The sequence below is a fragment of the Herpailurus yagouaroundi genome, unplaced genomic scaffold (assembly GCF_014898765.1).
Source record: "Herpailurus yagouaroundi ecotype Mexico unplaced genomic scaffold, PumYag 186, whole genome shotgun sequence".
NCBI classification, from domain to species: Eukaryota; Metazoa; Chordata; class Mammalia; order Carnivora; family Felidae; genus Herpailurus; species Herpailurus yagouaroundi.
The window spans coordinates 3,710,413-3,730,816 of record NW_024412417.1 but is presented as its reverse complement, the minus strand read 5'-3'; the positions used below and the strand labels follow the sequence as shown (position 1 = coordinate 3,730,816).

Genomic DNA, 20,404 nt, shown 5'->3' with positions numbered 1-20,404 from the left:
AAAAAAAAAAATGTAGCCTTGGTGTGGCATTCCCAGATGCTGAAAAATAATGATTTTGAGAAGGGAATGAACATTCATGTGGTTTCATCTCTAGTTTGTTTATGTTGGGACTGTATGTCCCTACCATGACTGAGAGATAATTTCAAGGTTAACTAACTTTCTTTGAGGTTTGAAATAAAAATGAAGAAAGAGACGCCTAGGAAAACCCAGATATATTTGATCTTTTTTAAAAGTTAATTTTTTTTAAGTTTTAAATTTTATTTATTTTTTTAATGTTTATTTTGAGAGAGAGGGAGAGAGGGAGGGAGGGAGAGAGAGAGAACGAGTGGGGGCGGGGCAGAGAGGGAGACACAGAATCCAAAGCAGGCTCCAGGCTCTGAGCTGTTAGCACAGAGCCCAACATGGGGCTCGAACTCACCGACTGGGGAGATCATGACCTGAGCCGAAGTTGGACGCTCACCCGAATGAGCCACCCAGGTACCCCAAAACTCAAGAATTTTTTTAAAAATTAAAAAAACGTCATGCATCCAAGACTTTCTGAAAGTTATCTTCTATTGTGTGGAAAACATTTGGATATATATAATTTATTGAAACCCTACTATACTTAGAATTGGAAAGTTATGAAAAGAGATAGGAATGATTTGGAATCCTAAACAAAAATTAATTTTAATAAAAGATTAAGTTGTTTTGATGATAAAATTGAAGTACTTAAAGGAATTCTCCTAAAACTATAAAGGAAATAGACTTTGTAAGAAGGTATATAGAAAAGCAAGCAAAATGGAAGTTGAGAAAGGCATTTTTTTTTATTTTTTATTTTTCGAGAGAGTGTCATCAGGGAGGGGCAGAGAGAGAGGGAGCCACAGCATCTGAAGCAGGCTCTAGGCTCCAGCCAGTCGTCAGCACAGAGCCTAATGCAGGGCTCGAACCCACAAACCGTGAGACTTCGACTCATGACCTGAGTTGAAGTTGGATATTTAACTAATTGACTGAGCCACCCAGGTACCCCAAGGCATTTTTAAATATACATTTTGTAGTTAAGATTTACTTTAAACTTATATTGCACATTCTTTCAAAGACTTTCACCCACTACCAGGAAACCATTTCAAGGATCTCAATGACAAGGAAGATAGCCCATTCTATTACCTACATTTACAAGGGAAAAAAAATTGGTGCTGTAGAAAGACTGTATTTGTTACTTAGAATACGCACGGACAGAACCGAGAGCAGCCGCCTGACTTGAGTTCTCCCTCTACCTCCTTTGTTTAGTTTACTTACTTTGTGGGTTTCCCACATAAATAGATTATAAATAGCTGCATTCTAGTAATGAATTTAAATAGTCATATATTTTGAAGGTTAATCTTCAAGATTTAAAGGCAAAACTTCTTTGAAGGTCCCTAAAATATGTTTTTATTCCTTGGGAGTGAACTGAGATATAAGGCTGAAAGAAATCATTCTAATTACAGCATTACATTCAGTTTTCATTGTGAAGCCAACCTAGATTGCGTCAAAGCCTTGGGCAAGTCATGGGAACTGTCGCAAAGGAGAGTCCCAAACTTTATTTTAAGGGACGGAAGAAGTGTTGGAGGGGGAAAGCGCCTATACCCCCAGAGAAGGGGGTTGCTTCTGCTGTGATCCCTGGTAACATTTGAACTAAGAGAAGCATCTTATCAGATTGGATAGTTTTCAGTTGTTTTTCTTTTCAATCTTTTCTTTTTATTTACAGTGGATGGAACTGAGGTTCAACACTCTGGCAAAATGCCCACACTGCAAAAAAATGTAAGTTTCTCTACCATTGGAAATGCTACTGGGAAGTTCTCGAGAACAGTTTAAAGAGTTCAGAATTCTCACTTCGGTGGATTTTGATTTGCAGACATGCTGTGGGACAAATGCATGTTTAATATATTTATGCTTTTCAAAACTAAGAAAAGACATCTTTAAATTGATTAATGTATTCTATTTTGAAATGAAAACGATTGGGCTTGATTATCACTCTCCAAAGGGAAATCAATTTCTAAGAAAGAAATTACTAAAATTGCCAGTAACCTGGTGAGGATTTGCAAATGTCCTGAGAGGTTATGATCTGTTGCAAATATTCTAAAATTTGTATTTAAAATATGGCTGTACTCTAGGAGAAACACCAAATGTTTGGGGGTTTATAATTAGGTAGTTGTTAGCTTTTTTTCATTTCCTATCTACTGAGATTATTCTCTGATAGCAGATTTTATATAATTATTTATCTGTCTTAACTATTCAGTCTGTTTTCTCTATTCCTAAATAGTGTACCTAAGGAAATTAACAAAACGTAATATAAAAATGGGAAAAAAGTAGAAGATAGTTTGATCAAAGACATTTTATGGCAGCTGTGTTGGAGGTCCCCAAATCACCCCAAGATTCTGTGATTTTCTAGGAGTACTATTAGGAGTTAGTATATATTTGTACTCATAGCTATGATTTATTATACAAAGAAAAATGAATGAAAGAAAAGGCACATGGGACAACGTCTGAAGGAAACCACATGTAAGTTTCCAAGAGTCCTCTCCTAGGTGAGTCACACAGAAAGGGCTTAATGCCTCCAGCAGGGAATTGTTACAACACAGATGAAATATTATCTACCGGAGAAGCTCATTAGAGATTCAGTGTCCAAGGTTTTTATTGGAGCTGACCACACAGGCACCTATTACATGGCACATACCAAATTTCCAAACTCTCAGAAGGAAAGCATTCAGTATTCAGCATAAACCATATTGTTTGCACAAACAATTTAGGCATGGTAAGCCATTCTTATCAGTTAGGGAATTGTGGGAACATTTTAGAAATTTAGGTTCACAGATGCTAGCCAAGGGTCCCATCTTGAAAGCAGACCATTCAAAGGAGAGCTATCTCAGGCTTGCTATACACTGACTCTTCCTGCACAGTATTTATTTTGATAACAAAATTTTAATTTGAAAATTATTGTTGTCCACTTATGTGTGTGAATTGTAACTTAACCTAAGGAAATGAAACTGCAGTGTTTTGACAGGTCAGGTTTTTTTTTTATAAAAAAATTTTTTTTAATGTTTATTTTTCTGAGAGTGAGAGAGACAGAATGCAAGCAGAGGAGAGGCAGAATCTGAAACAGGCTCCAGGCTCTGAGCTGTCAGCACAGATCCCGACGCGGGGCTCGAACTCACAAACCGTGAGGTCATGACCTGAGCTGAAGTCAGACGCTTAACTGACTGAGCCACCCAGGCACCCCGACAGGTCAACTTTTAACATTGAAAATATGGGTTCATAGCTTAATTGGTGTGGTCCCTAGTTTGATATAAAAACCGTATCTATTTTGAGGAAATCCTAAGAATGATTTCTAGGAGAAAAGAATTGAAGTGTCTGAATAGAATGTATGTAATAAAATCTATTTATCTCTGCTAGATCTAATTCCAACTCAATATAGCCCCATAAGAATAACTTTTTACAGCATATTTCTAGCTTCAAAGGAACAGATACTTCCTTTTTTATTTGTGAAATTAATCAACTGAATTCTTAACTTTGTTGAATCCAGTAGAAGTCTGTACGCAGAGAGGCAAAGTGGATAAACCCAATAAGCACACAGAAAAATATATACTTTAGAGACACTCCCCCCACATGTACGTGAATATGTATGTGAATGATCCAGATTTCTTTTTTTTTTTAATGTTTATTTATTTTTGAGAGAGAGAGAGAGAGAGAGTGGGGGAGGGACAGAGAGTGGGAGACACAGAAACCAAAACAGGCTCCAGGCTCTGAGCTGTCAGCACAGGGCCCGACACGGGGCTCAAACTCACAAACCATGAGATCATGACTTGAGCCGAAGTCGGACGCTTAACCGACTGAGCCGCCCAGGCACCCCTGAATGATCCAGATTTCTGAGTGTTATTTCTGTTTCCACAAAAAGGAAAATATTAAATTGCAAACTGTCTTCACCAAGATCACTAAAAATTCTGTGGAAAATAAAAAGCAGAACCTTTTTGTGATTAGCAGATTGTATGCTAAGCACAGTGATGGTTACTTTATATACAGAGATACCCGAACTGTAATCCTTTCAGCAATCCTGGAATGCAGGAATTATTATCCTCATTTTACAGATGAGGAACTGTTAGAGAGGTTAAGGATTTTGCTCAAATGACTTGGGTAATTATTTTAGAACAGTGGCAATATTTTGCTGATAATAAAGAAGTATTGAATGTCTAGATAGTCTATGATTGGTTAAAATATCACAAGACAGTGTATTAATGTTAAGAAGAATTTATATCAATTACTTAAGGAACAACTTGCAAAGACACCTCACATGAAATAAGTCTGCTTAAATATCATTCTTAAAGGAACATTTATGGAATTGGGATCACATGCTAACCATGGGAGGACTCAGGACATCCGTTACTTATTTGAGTAAAGATACTGCTGTCACATGAACACTCATGGCTTCTTGTCTACATTTTCTTTTCCCTTGGAATGTTTTTCTTCGTAACAAAATGATGAGACATCTGTTGCGATACGATTCTAAGGAATATTGTTTCTTTAAACACAAATATAAAATACCCTAAAACTATTTTTAAGTTCTAGGAGTTACTAAATCATCACTAGGAAACCATCACAGAACATGTGCTGGAAAGCTTCCCCCAGGGGCCTCCAGAGACCAAGGAGCGTTTTTTCATGTCACTGTTTCTTACTCATGCAGCAAGTGGGCTGTTGTAGCTGAAGGTGAGGTTGCTCTTTCAGGTGGGCGGCTTGTGGCCACTGCAGGACAGGAGCTGTAGTCCTAGCCCTCTGAGAGTCCTACTCGTACCCTATCATATAACCGTCCTCAGACTGGTAGAGACGGCGGTTTAATCCACGGTGATTATCACTGAATATCATTTCTCTGTCTCAGTGATGTACTCCTTTGTGGATCACCTCCTGACGTTTTAAATAGTGGTGGACTCTTACTCTCTTTCATTTTGCTGTTTAGTGCTTTCTTTTATAATTCTCCGTGAATTCAGTAAACAGTCCTGCACCAGGTACTGCGTGCTTGAAATAAAAGATGTAACCTTGCCTTCGGGGAACTTATTCTTGTGGGTGTAGGGAAGAGAATAGGCAACTAGAATAAAGTTGTTTAAGTGCTTTGGAAGAGATACACCCTGCCTTTTCTGTTCTCAGGAGCCCTCCCCCCAGATTGGAGGGAAAGGGAACTTAAGACTTCCAGGAGGGGGGTATATGAAGTAAGTCATTCAAGATGAGTGGGAATGATGGGAAAGAGACTGCAGGATGCTTCCTTGTAGAAGGAGTTACCTGTGCAGAGGCACAGTGGAGTCAAAGTGTAGACATGGTATTAAGGAAATGGAATAAATAGGATTGAATGTGAAGGTATAAGAGAGAGATTGCGCTGAAGGATGGCTTTATATCTGAGGGGCTATAGAACCACTCACTAAGACAGGGAATCTAGCATCTAGAAGAACTAGGTCTGGAAGAAAGATGCTACATTCATTTTGAACATATTAGATACAAAGACAGTCTAGGTTTGCCAGATTGGCTAAGTCTTCATCCCTTGAACTTCAGAGCCATCCACTTTTCAAACTACTGATCCTGGATCAATATGGCCATGACTTCTCCCTTCCTTTACCAAGATAACTGACAGCTGAAAGAATTCTTTTTTTTTTTTTTCAACATTTATTTATTTTTGGGACAGAGAGAGACAGAGCATGAACGGGGGAGGGGCAGAGAGAGAGGGAGACACAGAACTGGAAACAGGCTCCAGGCTCTGAGCCATCAGCCCAGAGCCCGACGCGGGGCTCGAACTCACGGACCGCGAGATCGTGACCTGGCTGAAGTCGGACGCTTAACCGACTGCACCACCCAGGCGCCCCAAGAATTCTGTGTTGGTTATCTTTTTACAACAGTATAGCTTTACACTTCAACAAAACCCTGGCTTAATGCTCCGGTTGGAAGTGTCCCTCATTAACTCCCTCTTCCGTTCTCCAAAATAATGATCTCCAGATATTTACTGTTCCTCTTAGGCTCCCATCCCTCACGCTACTACTCTCGCAGGCTCGGCAGATGAGTCACCTTCTGCCTCCGATATGATCGAACCTATCTGTGAACTCCCTCGTCTTTGCGCTGCCTGCCTGTACGCTGTGTGCCCTTCATTTCCTCTTCACACAGGGAGGGGGGTCTCTTCCTCTCCGTGCTTTTCCCTTCCCTTAATCACGGCACCCATTCGCTCTGGAGTGAAGTGCAGTTAGCCATCATCCCCACTAGGCCACTGAATTTGTTCTGATAAAATTCACATCGCCGTTGCAAATTCTAATAGGTCTGTTCAGTCCCCATCCTGTTTGTTTTCTCTGTAGTGAGTATTAGGTTATTGTTGATCATCTTCTTTTTTTCCTTACAATTTGTTCTTTGAGTGAAGTCCAGGTACCACTTTTTCCTGGTTTCCTCCCATTTCTGAAAACATTGCTTTGCTCTCTCCTTTGCTGATTTCACTTTCTCTTCCAAGTTGTTAAATATTGCTCTTCTCGCGGGTTGCAACTTGACTACACTGTATCCTGGTTTTCTCATAGTTTCTTCTGCCATTTGTATACCATGAAATCGCAACCAAAATGCCACTGAATCACCCCAGATCTCTCTTTGGAGCTTCGGATATAGATATACAATCTGTATTCGCTATTTTCCCTGTAGTTATTTCAACCTGGGTGTCCACAGGCATCTCAAATGGTCATATCCAACTTCCTTACCCCACTCTACTAAGTTTCCTTGTATGTTGGTGAGTATATTATACTAATGGATGTTATCCCGTCTGCCCAGCTGACCACGCCAGAAATCCGAATGTATCTTTACTCTCCATATCCAAATGGAAGCAATTCTGTTCCCTGTCAATTCTGTCTCTTGACATTTCAATTCTGTTCTCTTATTCTCACTATTCTTGCTTGAGTTCATGCATTTCAGGTCCCTCTCCAGGACTGTGATCATAGCTTTGTAATTTATCTCTTGGCCTTCAGTCTCGCTGTTCTCTATCCATCTATTAGAGAATGACCCCAGATACAAATGTGATTTTAAACTCTTTGTCTTCACATGTTTTCGTAGCTCTGAAATTCACGGTCATGGCATACAGTTGTGGAAGTTGTATACTTCACAACGAGGTGCTGTTTTCATTGTTATCCTAGGTTTGTCTATATATGTGGCATATAAACTATCCTGAGGAAGGATATATTCTAGTTATCGACATAAATGCACCATATGGATTATTATAGGATAGGCCCATTGCCTAAAATCCAAAATCAAACTCCAATTTTCTTAGCAAGGTTTAGGTATTTGCCCCCAGGTGTAGGTATTTGCCTGACTTCCCTAGTGTTATCTTTATTATGCCCCTTTACACACAACCCACTATGGGCCAACTTCAACAAATTCTTCTACTTCTGTAAATATACAATAGTGTTTCTTGCTTCTGTCCCTAATCCTCATCCTGCTAGGCCTGGGATGACCTGGCTAGTCCCTTTCTCATTATTATAAATCTGGAAAATCCCTACCTAACTTTACATATTCGCTCATACAGCCCTTGCTTCCACTGCTCTCCTCTCCTACTCTCCTCCAGAAACCTTCTCCAGAAGAAAGGTTATTCCGCTGCTTGTTTTTTGAACAAAATTCTTACTTTGTTCATACCTGAACAATGCCACTGTTACCTGCTAAAATGACTTACTTACTTTCTCATCTATCCACATCTTATCCTATCCTTAAACCTCACCTAATAAAACCTTCCCTGGTGACTTCCTCTGAAAATTGTGCTGTAAATAACATTGCTCGGCATCACCTTCATTTTCTACATGTTCTTTATACTGCTCGTGGCCCATAAGGGGAATATTGTGAAGGGGAAGGTTAATAATTTGAAGAGTGAATAGTTCCATGTTTGGGAAGTATTGCATGATCTTTTCCTTTTGGGAGATTCAGTCTCCATATTTTGCATATTAGAGTCTCTTGACTTTCACATTCAGTAAAACGAAAGACTAGTTAATGATTATACCAAACATCCTTTTAAAGGCATAGCTCAGTTCCTATGAAAGTTAAGAAAATACCTAGGGACCAGCAATAAAGAGGAAATGGCAATCAGGATTGTCATTTCGAATATCCTGAGAGTATTTGCCAATAATAGGGGTCCACAGCCTTGGGTTTCCATGTTCAGATGAAGAACAAGAGAAAGGCCTTGGCCTTGCAGAAAGTGGAGAATTGGAATACCATCTTTTGTCCCCAGAGAAAGTCCTTCATGGTCCATGAAAAGAGTAGTCAGGAAAAAAATCCACCAGGAAAGGAATATTACAAAGTACAGGTTTTAGAAGAACAATGACTTTGAGCCTTATATTTTACTCTTTTATATGGTCTAGGAAAACCCAGTCCCAGAAATCAACTTAAAGTGGTTTAGGGTTTGCCTCATTCTAGGGAGCCTAAGAAAGACAAGTGAAAATTCTCTGTGGATGAAGCCACCCTAAACCATTCTTATGGCTTTCTTACATTAAGATTACCAAAATAAATTTTTCAACAAAATTTACCAACCACTTGAGGAAACAAGGTCCTATAAGCAGAATCAGCATCGATAACAAACAGTATAATTAGACTCCCAAGGACTTCACATATAATTATTAGTTATAGAATGTGTTATAACCATGTGTAAAATGTTTAAGAAAATAGAAATTCGAAAACAGTCTATAAAAAAAATGAACAAGCACACACTTGAACCTGTACACAAATTTGCATAGCAACTTTATTCTTTATAGACCCCAATTGGGAACAACCCAGATGTCCTTCCATGGGTGAATGGTTATACAAACTGTGGTACTTCCCTACCTTGAAATACTACTTAGCAATGAAAGGAATGAGCTATTGACACATGCAACAGCTTGCATGAATCTTGAGGAATTTATGTTCAGTGAAAAAAAAAAAAAAGTCCCACAAGGTTGCCTACAGTATGATTCCATTTATGTAACATTTGAAATGGTGAAATTTTAGAAATGGAGAACAGATTAGTGAGTACAGACAATAGGCAGGTGGGAGGGATGTGGGTATGGTTATGAAAGGCTCTTTGTAGTGTTGGAACTGTTCCGTATGTTGACTGTGGTAATGGGTACTTAAACCCACACATGTGATAAGATTCTGTAGAATTAAACACACAAATGAGTATAGGTAAAGAAGGAAATCTGAGTATCAGTGGATTGTATCAGTGTCAATATCCTCGTCATAAATACTGTACTCTAGTTTGCCAGACGTTACCACTGGATACATAGCACCAAAAATGCATGCGATCTCTCTATATTATTTCTTACAACTGCTTATGAATCTACAGTTGTCTTAAAATAAAACATTTACCTAACAAAAGCAACAACCAGGTAGATTTAAAAGAAACAATAAAACATACAGAAATTGAAAGTTACAGAAATTAAAATGCAGTAGACAGGTTAAGCAGAAGATTAAGCTGAAAACCAACGTTGTAGATTGGAAGATAGAGATAAGGAAATTACCCAGAATCCATCAGGGACACAGAGGTGACAGTAATATTAGGAGAAATATATATGAGAACATTCAAAATATATCTGAAGGCAAAAACAGAGAATGAGATGGGTGGGGCATTTTGAAGAGCTAATCCCTGAAGATTTTCAGATCTATGAAAGGTACAAGCCTTTGGATTTGAAGAGAACAATGAAATCCATGCAAAATGAGCAAATGCATTATAGTGAAATTGCAGAAAACCTAAGATACATAGAAAATATTAAAATCAAAGAAAGAAAAGAGAGATTTTTTTTTGAGATTTAATTTTTTTAAAGTAATCTTCACACCCAATGTGGGGCTTGAACTCACACGCCTACGATCAAAAGTCTCATGCTCCACCAACTGAGCTAGTTGCCCAAGACAGATTTTTACTGTAAAAAGGATGACAGTTTTGCCCACAAATATCTCAACAGCAACAATGGAAGCCAAAAAATAAATTTAAAAATACTTCATTAAGAGAAATTAACTATCAAACTGGTATTATAGAACTATCTAAACCATAATAGAATAATGGAGGCAAAATAAAAGTGTTTTCAAATGCAGAACCAATGAACCAACAAACAACAACAAAAAATCCAGAACGTTTACTATCTTGATATCCTCACTGAAGAAACTGCTAAAAAGTAATTTAGGGATAATGGAAAAATATCCCAGAAGATGGTTCTACAAGGCAAGAAGAAAAGGTAAACGAAGACATTGTAAACAGCCATAAAGAATGTTGAATAAAATAGCAAAAACAACAGTAATGGTAATATTAATGCTGATTAATTTATAGAAATAAAAATACAACAGAACTAAAATATTCTTTTGTGAGAGACAGGGTGTGAACAGGGGAGGGGCAGAGAGAAAGGGAGACACAGAGGCTAAAGCAGGCTCTAGGCTCTGAGCTGTCAGCACAGAGCCCGGTGCAGGGCTCGAACTCATGAACCTTGAGATCGTGACTTGAGCCAAAGCCAGACACTTAACTGACTGAGCCACCCAGGTGCCCCATAACAGAACTGAAATATTGGAGAACAAGAACATGGAAGCTGGGAGCGAATATTTGAAGTTAAAACTTCCTAAGATTCTTGTATTTATTGGAAAGGTACATTTACTAAATGATTTTAGTTTTTAAATGTTAGGTATGTTAAAATTTTATATGCAGCTACTAAGTTAGTAGAAATAAATTGTAAACCTAAACCCTTCTAAATGTAGGGGGAAAATAAACTAAAAGAATCCAAGTTAATCCACAAGAAATCCAGAAAAGAGGGTAGAAAAGCATAGAAAATACAGAAACCATAGAAAACAAAATAAAAGAGCAGAAATAATCTATATATATATATATATATATATATATATATATATATATATATATCAGTTGTCAGAATATGTGTAATTAGACTAAACTTCTCAGTAAGACTTGCCAGAAATTATCAGACTAGACTGAAGCCCATCTGTGCAATCTGAAAAAGAAATACACGAAATACAGGAGCATAGGATGGAAGTTAAAGGAGGGAAAAAGATCAAATCATGAAACCCTCAGCAAAGGAAAGATCTACCAGGCGAACACTAATCAACGTTAAAATAGTAATATTAATATTAGTTAAAAGAGCGGACTGCTGTTCTCTTCCTTTTATCAGAGGAACTGACCACCCAGCTAACCATATTTTCTAGCCTCTCTTGCAGAAGGTTGTAGCCATGTATTGAAGTTAAGGCCAATGGAATACGGACACAAGTGATGAGTGCAGCTTCCTTATACTCTCCTGAAAGGCAAAACTACTTGCCTTAATTTTCTCTCCCCTCTTCCATGTGACTGAAAAAGTCACCTACAGCCGGAGCCTTGTCACCCGTTGCATCTGGCAATGACAGTTAATCATGGAACCATGCTGTCTACCAACCCTAAGCTGTATTTACCTTTGAATTCTTTTCTGCAAGAGAAATAAACTTTTTTAAGCTACTGTATTCTGGATGTCTCTATGATAGGATTCTAGCAGGTACCTAAGTATGTCATATGCTTTAGGGTAAAAAGAATTATTATGGTCACTTCATCAAAAACATAAATTTTGAATTTGTATGCACCACATAATATAACTTCAAAATTAAGTAAAATAAAAATTGATAATTATAAGGACTGTACTCCTGTAGACATAAATATGAAAAGGTAAACTCTAATACTTTTAGAAGACTTTAAAAATATTTTTATGACAGGTAGGAAAGAATTTCCTACACAAGGCAACAAAAAGCACAAACCTGAAAGGAAAATATTGATAATTTTTACTATATTAGAATTACTTTATGGGGCGTGTGGTGGCTCAGTCGGTTAGGCGTCGGACTTCGACTGAGGTCATGATCTCACAGTTCGTGAGTTCGAGCCCCGCATCGGGCTGTGTGCTGACAGCTCAGAGCCTGGAGCCTGTTTCGGATTTTGTGGCTCCCTCTCTCTCTCTGCCCCTCCCCAACTCGCGCTTTGTGTGTGTGTCTCTCAAAAATAAATACACATTTAAAAAAATTAAAAAAAAAAAGAATTACCTTACATTACATTGATTTCATGAATAAAAATTCATTATCCAAAGATGTTATTAAAAATGAATTTTAGAAACCACAGGCCAGAATCCTCACCAACTGTACCAAGTTGGAACTGCCACTACTATCACGGATTTCACCTCATTGCTGTTTGCAAGATCCCTGGTGGATGTAGTTAAAAAATTTTTAATAGCCAAGACTTCACTCAGTTATTGGCACAGTCTGTGAAGCATGGCTTTGAGACAGTATACGAGGTTACTAAAACATGTATGCGCATAAGCTTTGTAAAGCGTCCGGGAGCAGGACACTGGCACCAGCGTGTGACTAGCACCCCCTGCTGGGCTGAGATCCACTTACATGCTCTCCTCCAGTGGCTGTATCAAGTCATTATTCAGATGGGTTCACCTCACAATCCTGTTACATCTGAGTCTTAAATGGCCTCAGGCTTCTGCCTCTTGAAAACTGTTGCGCCCCTCCTGTACCTGAAGGATGGATGAGGCAGACGTGATCGAGAACCCACAAAGGAACTTTGATGATCCTTGACCTCTGTGACCAATTGTTGGATTTGGAGATGAAAGCAAAACAAAACAAAACAAAAAAACCTTGGTAACATACTGTCAGTACCAAGAACCTGTTTAGTTTACGTTGTAATTCTACAGTCAACTAAAATGTGTACTTTTAGCAGAACTTTGTGTATAGTTAAAGGAGAGATGGCCAAGCCAGGGACAGATTACCTATTTGAGAAACGGTCCTAACAGATTCTTTTGTGTTTGGCACTTTAAGGTCATCGTTTGGCAGAAGTTTAGCATTAATAATCTTTCTGAAGTGTGTTTTAATCAGGTTTAGAACCCATGTTGAGTCTTCTTTTCATGGGTTTTCATAATATTTCTAAATTATTTGTTTAATAATTTTTTTAAGTTTACTTTTATTTATTTTGAGAGAGAGAGAGCGAGAGAGTGTGAGTAGGGGAGTTACAGGGGGGGGGGGGGAGAGAGAATCCCAAGCAGGCTCCGTGCCGTCAGAGAAGAGCCCTGCATGCGGGCTCCATTCCATGAACCGTGAGATCATGACCTGAGCTGAGGTCATGAGTCAGATGCTTAACCGACTGAACCACCCAGGCCCCCTGGGTTTTGTTTGTTTTTTAAGTAAAGGTTAATCTTGCTGATTAAAAAAAAAAATAGGCTAAAAGAAGATATAGACAGTGTATATAGCTGCCTGGAATAGTATGCAGATTATGTAAATATCATCTGTGAATCAGTAAGCTGAAGACAGCCCAAAACAAAGAGATGATAATATGGACAAGCACTTAATAGAAAAAACCAGTAGTCAGCTAATGTTTGAAAAGATGTTCTCTCTTGCTAGAAATCGGGGATATATATGTTAAAACTGCAGTGAAATACCATTCACACCCATGAAATTGTCAAGCATGGAAACAATACCAAGTTGAAGTGTTGATGTGGGAGGAGCATTGGAAGCTCTCATATAAAGAGAGTAGGGATATAAATTTAGTATTTATTCAAGTTGAAGATATGTCTACAATACAACCCAGCAATTCTGTTCCTAGGAATATGTTTGACAAATTCCTGCATATGTATGTAGGAAATATAAAGGAGTGTTCAAAGCAGCATTGTTATAATAGCAAAAAGTTAAGGAAAAAAATACCCTTGACTCTCCATCAATAGGGAGAATGAGTAAACTGGCACTTCTGTGGTAATGAACTAGATCTCTACATATCCACGTATGGGTATGGAAGAGTCTCATGTAGAGTATTCAGCAAACGAAAAAAGGCAAGTCACAAACGTGTACTTTAGCATGTGCACATACAAAGTTTTAACAACATGCAAAACAATACATATTGCATACAGATTCCACCTGTGTAATAAATGTATATGAGCTTTTTCAATCTATGCAATAGGTGCTTGTTGGTCATTGCTCTATCCTGGCGATAACATGGCACTTGAGGTGTAGAGTAGCAATAGGTTATTTTTTTTCCTGGGGAGACTTCCCAGAGGTAGTGACTGTAAATTGGGTGATGAAAAATGAGCATGGGTTTTCAAAGGAGAATTCATGCACTGAAATTAATGTGCTACAGCTCACAGAAGAGCTGCTCCAATATTCACTTAGAACCTTTTGATTTATTTAATATAGATTTTTTTTTATTATTTAATATATAATTCTAATAAACTGAGTTGGTTTGTAATCCATGGCAGATTAGACTGCCAGAGGCCGATACACAGGTAAATGAGAAATGATAGCCAGCTGTGAGGTATAAAGGCAGGGCAAACCACCAAATGCTTGCATAAGAATTAAAACCAAAAGTAGGGGGCGCCTGGGTGGCACAGTCGGTTAAGCGTCCGACTTCAGCCAGGTCACGATCTCGCGGTCCGGGAGTTCGAGCCCCGCATCGGGCTCTGGGCTGATGGCTCAGAGCCTGGAGCCTGTTTCCGATTCTGTGTCTCCCTCTCTCTCTCTGCCCCTCCCCCGTTCATGCTCTGTCTCTCTCTGTCCCAAAAATAAATAAACGTTGAAAAAAAAAAATTTAAAACCAAAAATAGTCTAAGGCTAAATATAACATAAAGGCAGTGAATCATATGCCCTGGTAACTCTAGATAGCAACATATACTATGCTGACGATGACCTCAGGTTATCCAGACGTTTATGTTTCAGTTCAAGAATTCAGGAATATTTATGATATATATTTGCAATGATAGTCATAACATTTTAAAAAAATATTTGGAACTTAAAGGAAACCATTTTTCTGTTCTGCAAAGTTAACCTGTTTGGAATAGCAAATTTCTAAAGTATGCCTAGCAAGTAATATATTTCTGTATTTCATTTGTTCAGCATACATTCCTTGAGCACTTATACATGTGTTAATATATTTATGCTTAGGAAAAATAGAAAGTGCTAATTTGACTGTGTGATCTCTGCTGTGCTTGTATCGTTTTGAAAATTACAAAAATTAGAAGTATAAATAACTAAAAACTTTTGGATTTAAGACTTCAGGTGAGAAGTATGATAATAGTATATGCTTTTATGGATTTCCCATAGGCTTCTTGGAGTATGTATTAAAAGATTTTGAAAAGTTAAATCTCTTTAATCTTGTAATCCTAATTCTAAGTATTTATCTTGAGAAAACAAAGAAAACTAAGGAGAATGCTTTAAAAAAATTTTTTTTAAACGTTTACTTATTTTGGAGAGAGAGACAGAGACAAAGCATGAGCAGGGGAGGGGCAGAGAGAGAGGGAGACACAGAATCCGAAGCAGGCTCCAGGCTCTGAGCGGTCAGCACAGAGCCCGACATGGGGCCTGAACTCACAAACTGCAAGATCATGACCTGAGCCGAAGTTGGATGCTTAACTGACTGAGCCACCCAGGCACACCAAGGAGAATGCTCTTAAATGATGTTTACCTGGCATTATTGACAGTAATGAAAACCCTAAATATCCAGTAGCAAAGAATTGGTTAACTTATGTTATATTCATCCATCAGAATTCCGATTTGAGGATACTTAATGACAGAAAAATACTTACGTAGGTTGGTAAATTGCAAAAATAAAAAATAACAAAATGGCTGGAGGAAAATATGCCAAAATACTAGGTGACTAAAGTAATGGGATTAGAGGTAATTGCCTTTATCCTTTTTATTCTTTACTCTGTTTTCCAAATTTTCTAAAGTAAACATAGTAACTGTTATAACTGCAAAAAATCAAGTGCAATTTGCAAGATAGCATGTATTTTCCATCTTAGAATACATTTTTTGAAATCTATTTTTATCTTGGAAGATCATTACTGACCATAGTCGTCCTTTTGTGGATACAGTCAATAACCAAGACTTGAACTTTGTTTGAAGCCACAATAATGAAATATAATCAATATAATAGGATAGAATAGAAATTATATAATTAATATAATATAATTTACCATTTATGATTTTAACTCATTAAAAATGACATTTTTATGCATGTTCTTGTCTCAAATGAAAGAAATAAATGGAAGCACATATGTCACTAACACCGTAGAAGCAAACTCACAGAGATGAAATGGAGAATCTGCGTGTGAATAATGCTCTCTTTTGCTGTCGTGAATTTTCAGTTCTTCAGTGGGTAGTGCGCTCCCACGAAGACGCTGCTGTGCATATATTACCATTGGAATGATCTGTATTTTCATTGGAGTTGGATTAACTGTGAGTACTACTCTACCTCACTGTTAGAATTCTTTCTTCTCAACTTTATCAGTAGTAAATTGATGAGGCCTGAACCTTCAATGATCCCCAAAGAGCTCCCCGGTGTATTAGGCCTGGAAGCTTCTGAAGGCCTGTGGGCAATCTGAAGCCCACTCCGTGGGCCTGTTTTTAATGGAGCTTGCCCATCCTGTGAAATAGTCTTTTGGGGCTCCTCTAAAGGTTGTTGACGTTGGGGACTTTACCACCCGTTTAACAGAAGGCCACTGTTTTTATTTAGTGCCATGGCCAAAGTAAAGGCAATACTCAATCAGCTACGAAGTTCTGAAAAACCATTCTCTTTGTTTCTATGAAGCACACATTTATTATCATTTTGGGGATGGCTTATTTTTAGAGGAGACTGAAGCTACATAGTTGGCATGAGGATTATTCGGTCCCAGGAGAAGGAGGAGTTACTGATCTTTTTTGTCTCCATTTACTTCCCATGCTCCTTTGTGTCCCCTCGTCCCATATTATTTAAACACTCCTGTTGTGTCGTATAACACTACGGAGTTCAGATTACAGATTTAAATACTTAAAGTGGGCTTTTTTGTTTATTTCGTAATAATAATAATAATAAACTTCATCAAGTGGGCTTTTTTGTTTATTTCGTAAAATTTATAGTTAATGTAACTAACAGTATTGTCTTATTAAAATTTACTCTGTCAGTGATAGTCAACAAATTTGACAACTCATAGTTCATAGGGATTTTATGGCCTCCGGGATAGATTTCATAAAAATCGCATGTAAGCCTATACAAGTTCTCTAAGCAGTGTTTGCTTAAAGTTTTTGATCTTTTATTACTATATTTGCTTTTTATTTTAGGTTGGCACCCAAGACTTTGCAAGGCGATTTCATGCAACCTATGTTTCTTGGGCAATTGCTTATCTCTTAGGTTTGATCTGTCTTATCCGAGCTTGTTACTGGGGAGCCATAAGAGTGAGTTATCCAGAACATAGTTTTGCGTAAGCTCGCTTATGATTCAGTGATGCAGGTGAGAGTATCTAGCAGTTCTTGATAAGCTACTCTGGACATCTTTAAATCATGTATCCTAATGGATCCCATTCTGGTTTATGTATAAAGTTTCAAGACTTTACGAGTATTTTATGAACAAATGCTCATTGCACTACATTATATGCAAATAGTTTGTTTTGCTGCTAGGGTTTCAAGCTCCGAATAATAAAAACTGTGTCTTCATCTTCTTTTACATCTCTTAAAGGTATTTTTGGATTTGTCACCAAACATTACATATAACATCACCCTTTCGTTATTTTTAAATCAGTTATTCCATTACTTGCTGATCTGTGAGTATTCCCAAGGAGTATTTATAAATGTTTCTACAAAAGCTTCACATTTATACTCACGTTTTAATTAAAAAGTGTCAAAATTGCTTGCTTTAAAATCTAAGCAATATGCATTTTGCTTGAACTGCTTACTGTAACTTTAACCTAAGATCATAGTGACCTTATTCAGGAAGAACAATTGAGTGTACCTTCAAAGACTTGACGTTCTTGTCAGATAAAAACCATTTCTAGATACTGTATGCTTGTTTTTTGTTGTTTGTAGAAAGATACAATATTTTGGTAGTAACTTAAAATACAAGAATGAAAATATTTATTTGTCCACAGTTGGAGATGATGTTGGATAAATGTTTTTTCTCAAAGATCACAGGAGTTTTGTCTTTCATTTTTGTCTGCTTTTTTATTTACTAATTATAAAAGTTCTGGTCTAGATTTATGAAACTTAATGTTAATCATCTGTATGTATTCCTTTATAGATGTTGGAGGAAGTATTTCACATAACATGTTTTATAAAACTAACCATTTAAACAAAGATATATTTACACTGGGTTGCCCTCCTTTTCATTAGATCATAATAAATTTTTCCTCTTTGGGCTAATTATGGACTACTTATATGAGAAGAGAGCCTATGACATTTTACACTAGCTAAAATGTGAAGATTAGAGGTAGTTACTCTTATCATTCTTTTCAAATATAGCTGGTCAGATAGTTACCCAATTTATTCCAGAAAGACATCAAAGACAAAAAGCAACATAGTTTTCTAAGAATTCACTAGGATTTAAGGAATCAGCTCTCGCACTGCCTATCTTTGCAGTTTTGAAAAAGAAATTGCTTAATTGAGAAGAAATGTTCTAAAGCCTTTAATGTAGTAGAATTAAGGTGATGAGATGATATGAGTAAATTAATTGGCTATTCAAGAGGTAAGAATAATAAAGTATTTATGTTCCTGACTAGTATGAAAATGTACTCATCAGAGAATTTGGAGCAAAATACATGTAAACTTAAAAGAGTAAATGATAAATGTCTAAATGCCGTAGCTCAGGATTATATGTACCTTTGAAAATACACTAATAAAGATTATTGTTCAAATACTGCCTCATTATATTCCATTTAAAAAAAAATAAAATGGTGGGGGGTGCTTGGGTGGGTCAGTTGTCTGTGCTGACAGCATGAAGCTTGCTTGGGATTCTCTCTCTCCCCCTCTCTCTTTGCCCCTCCCCTAGTCACTCATACACTGTCTTTCTCTTTCTTTCTCTCTCTCAAAATAAGTAAGTAAACATTAAAAAAAATTTAAAAAATAAAAATAAGATGGTGTTTCCAAAATAGATTTGAGTTATTACTCAAAGGCGTTTTCATGTTTAAGAACATATATAATGTCGGGGTGCTTGGTTGGCTGAATAGGTTGAGTGACCTACTTTTGATTTCGGTTCAGGTCATGATCCCAGGGTCATGGGGTTGAGCCCCACATCAGACTCCACATTGAGTGTGGAGCCTGCTTACGATTCTCTCTCTTTCCTCCTCTGCCTCTCTTGCCTGCTCGTGTGCTCTCTCTCTCTCTCTAAAATAATAAAAAAAGGAAGAACATTATATAATGTTTCTTCATCTAATATTCACTTATATTTTTCTAGTATTTTCATGGTTTCCTTTTAAAAGTATAGATTTAAAATCTATTTACAATGCACTTGGTGTAAGGTATGAAATAAGAATCTAATTTATTTCTTTTCTTAATGGTTAGTTGTACCTGCATTGTGTATTGAATAACCAATGCATTCCTTTCCCACTAATTTGAAACCCCACATTAAATTGTATGCTGCATGATCTTTTTCCTTTTGGAATATAATTCCACGATAGGAGGAACCTTGGTGATCTTGTTCACTGCCTTATCTCCAGCATTTACAATAGTGTTTAGTGTATTTGTGTTCAACAGATTTGTTGTATGGATGAATAAATGATTGAATAAATTAGTGTGTTAAATTCTTATCCCTTGGGTCTGGACTTTATATTTTGTTACAGAATATATAGGTGAACATTCATATAATCTTCTGTTAAGTAAAAACTTTCTTAGTAAAACCCCAAAGCAGAAATCATACAAAAGGATTGATAGATTGTATGATTAAAAAAAAAAAAAACAAAAACACAAAACACTTCTGTGTGAAAAAAAAGTATAACGAAAGCCAAAAGATAAATTGTCTTTCTGAATTAGTAAGAAGAGTTAATCTTTGTAATATAGGAAGGGACTAAAGGCATGAAAAAAAACTATTCATGAAAGAAGAAATACAAAAAGTAATAACACATAATCAAAGAAAGTGAGTTAAAACATAGAAATACTATTTTTTACCTAGCATATTAACAAAGAATCAAAGAGTGATTAATCCCTGTAATGTTGAGGATAGGAGGAAGCGCGCACACACACACACACACACACACACACACACACAGTCTTTGATGTAGTTATTCTGTCTCTAGGAATTTATCCTAAAGGTGTCCTGGATAAAAGAACAAATATATTTGTACAATGATGTTTATCACATTTGTGTTCATACTAGGGATTAAAAGCAAGAAGTCCTTCAATTCAGGAATAAGGGATAGGTGAAATAAGTTATAGTACACTCATAGTATGAAATAATAAGTAGTCATTAACAAAATGATGAAATTTCTCATCTAATTGAATTGGCAACAGCTCATAAAACATTGTGTGACTAAATCAGATTACAAATCAATATGGGCAATATAATCCACTTTTTGAAGAACATGATTTTAGGTGTATGTGTTCAAAAAACTAAGGAAAATTAACACTAAAACATTAACAGGGCTTATTCCTGGGTGATGGAAGATAGTCCAACTTTTTAAAAGTT

At 37.0% G+C, this 20,404-nt stretch overlaps 1 protein-coding gene across 5 annotated transcripts in view; it reads left to right on the top strand.

The window, feature by feature from the left end:
• PIP4P2 (phosphatidylinositol-4,5-bisphosphate 4-phosphatase 2) overlaps positions 1-18,641 on the top strand; it is a 56,059-nt gene extending 37,418 nt beyond the window's left edge. For all 5 annotated transcript variants that reach the window (XM_040493953.1, XM_040493949.1, XM_040493950.1 and 2 more), the window contains 3 exons: positions 1,724-1,776; positions 16,122-16,212; positions 17,074-18,641. In XM_040493953.1, the coding sequence (XP_040349887.1) occupies positions 1,724-1,776; positions 16,122-16,212; positions 17,074-17,217 (288 nt within the window). In that variant the 3' untranslated portion in view covers positions 17,218-18,641. The remainder of the gene's footprint in view (positions 1-1,723; positions 1,777-16,121; positions 16,213-17,073) is intronic.
• The last annotated feature ends 1,763 nt before the right edge of the window (positions 18,642-20,404 follow it).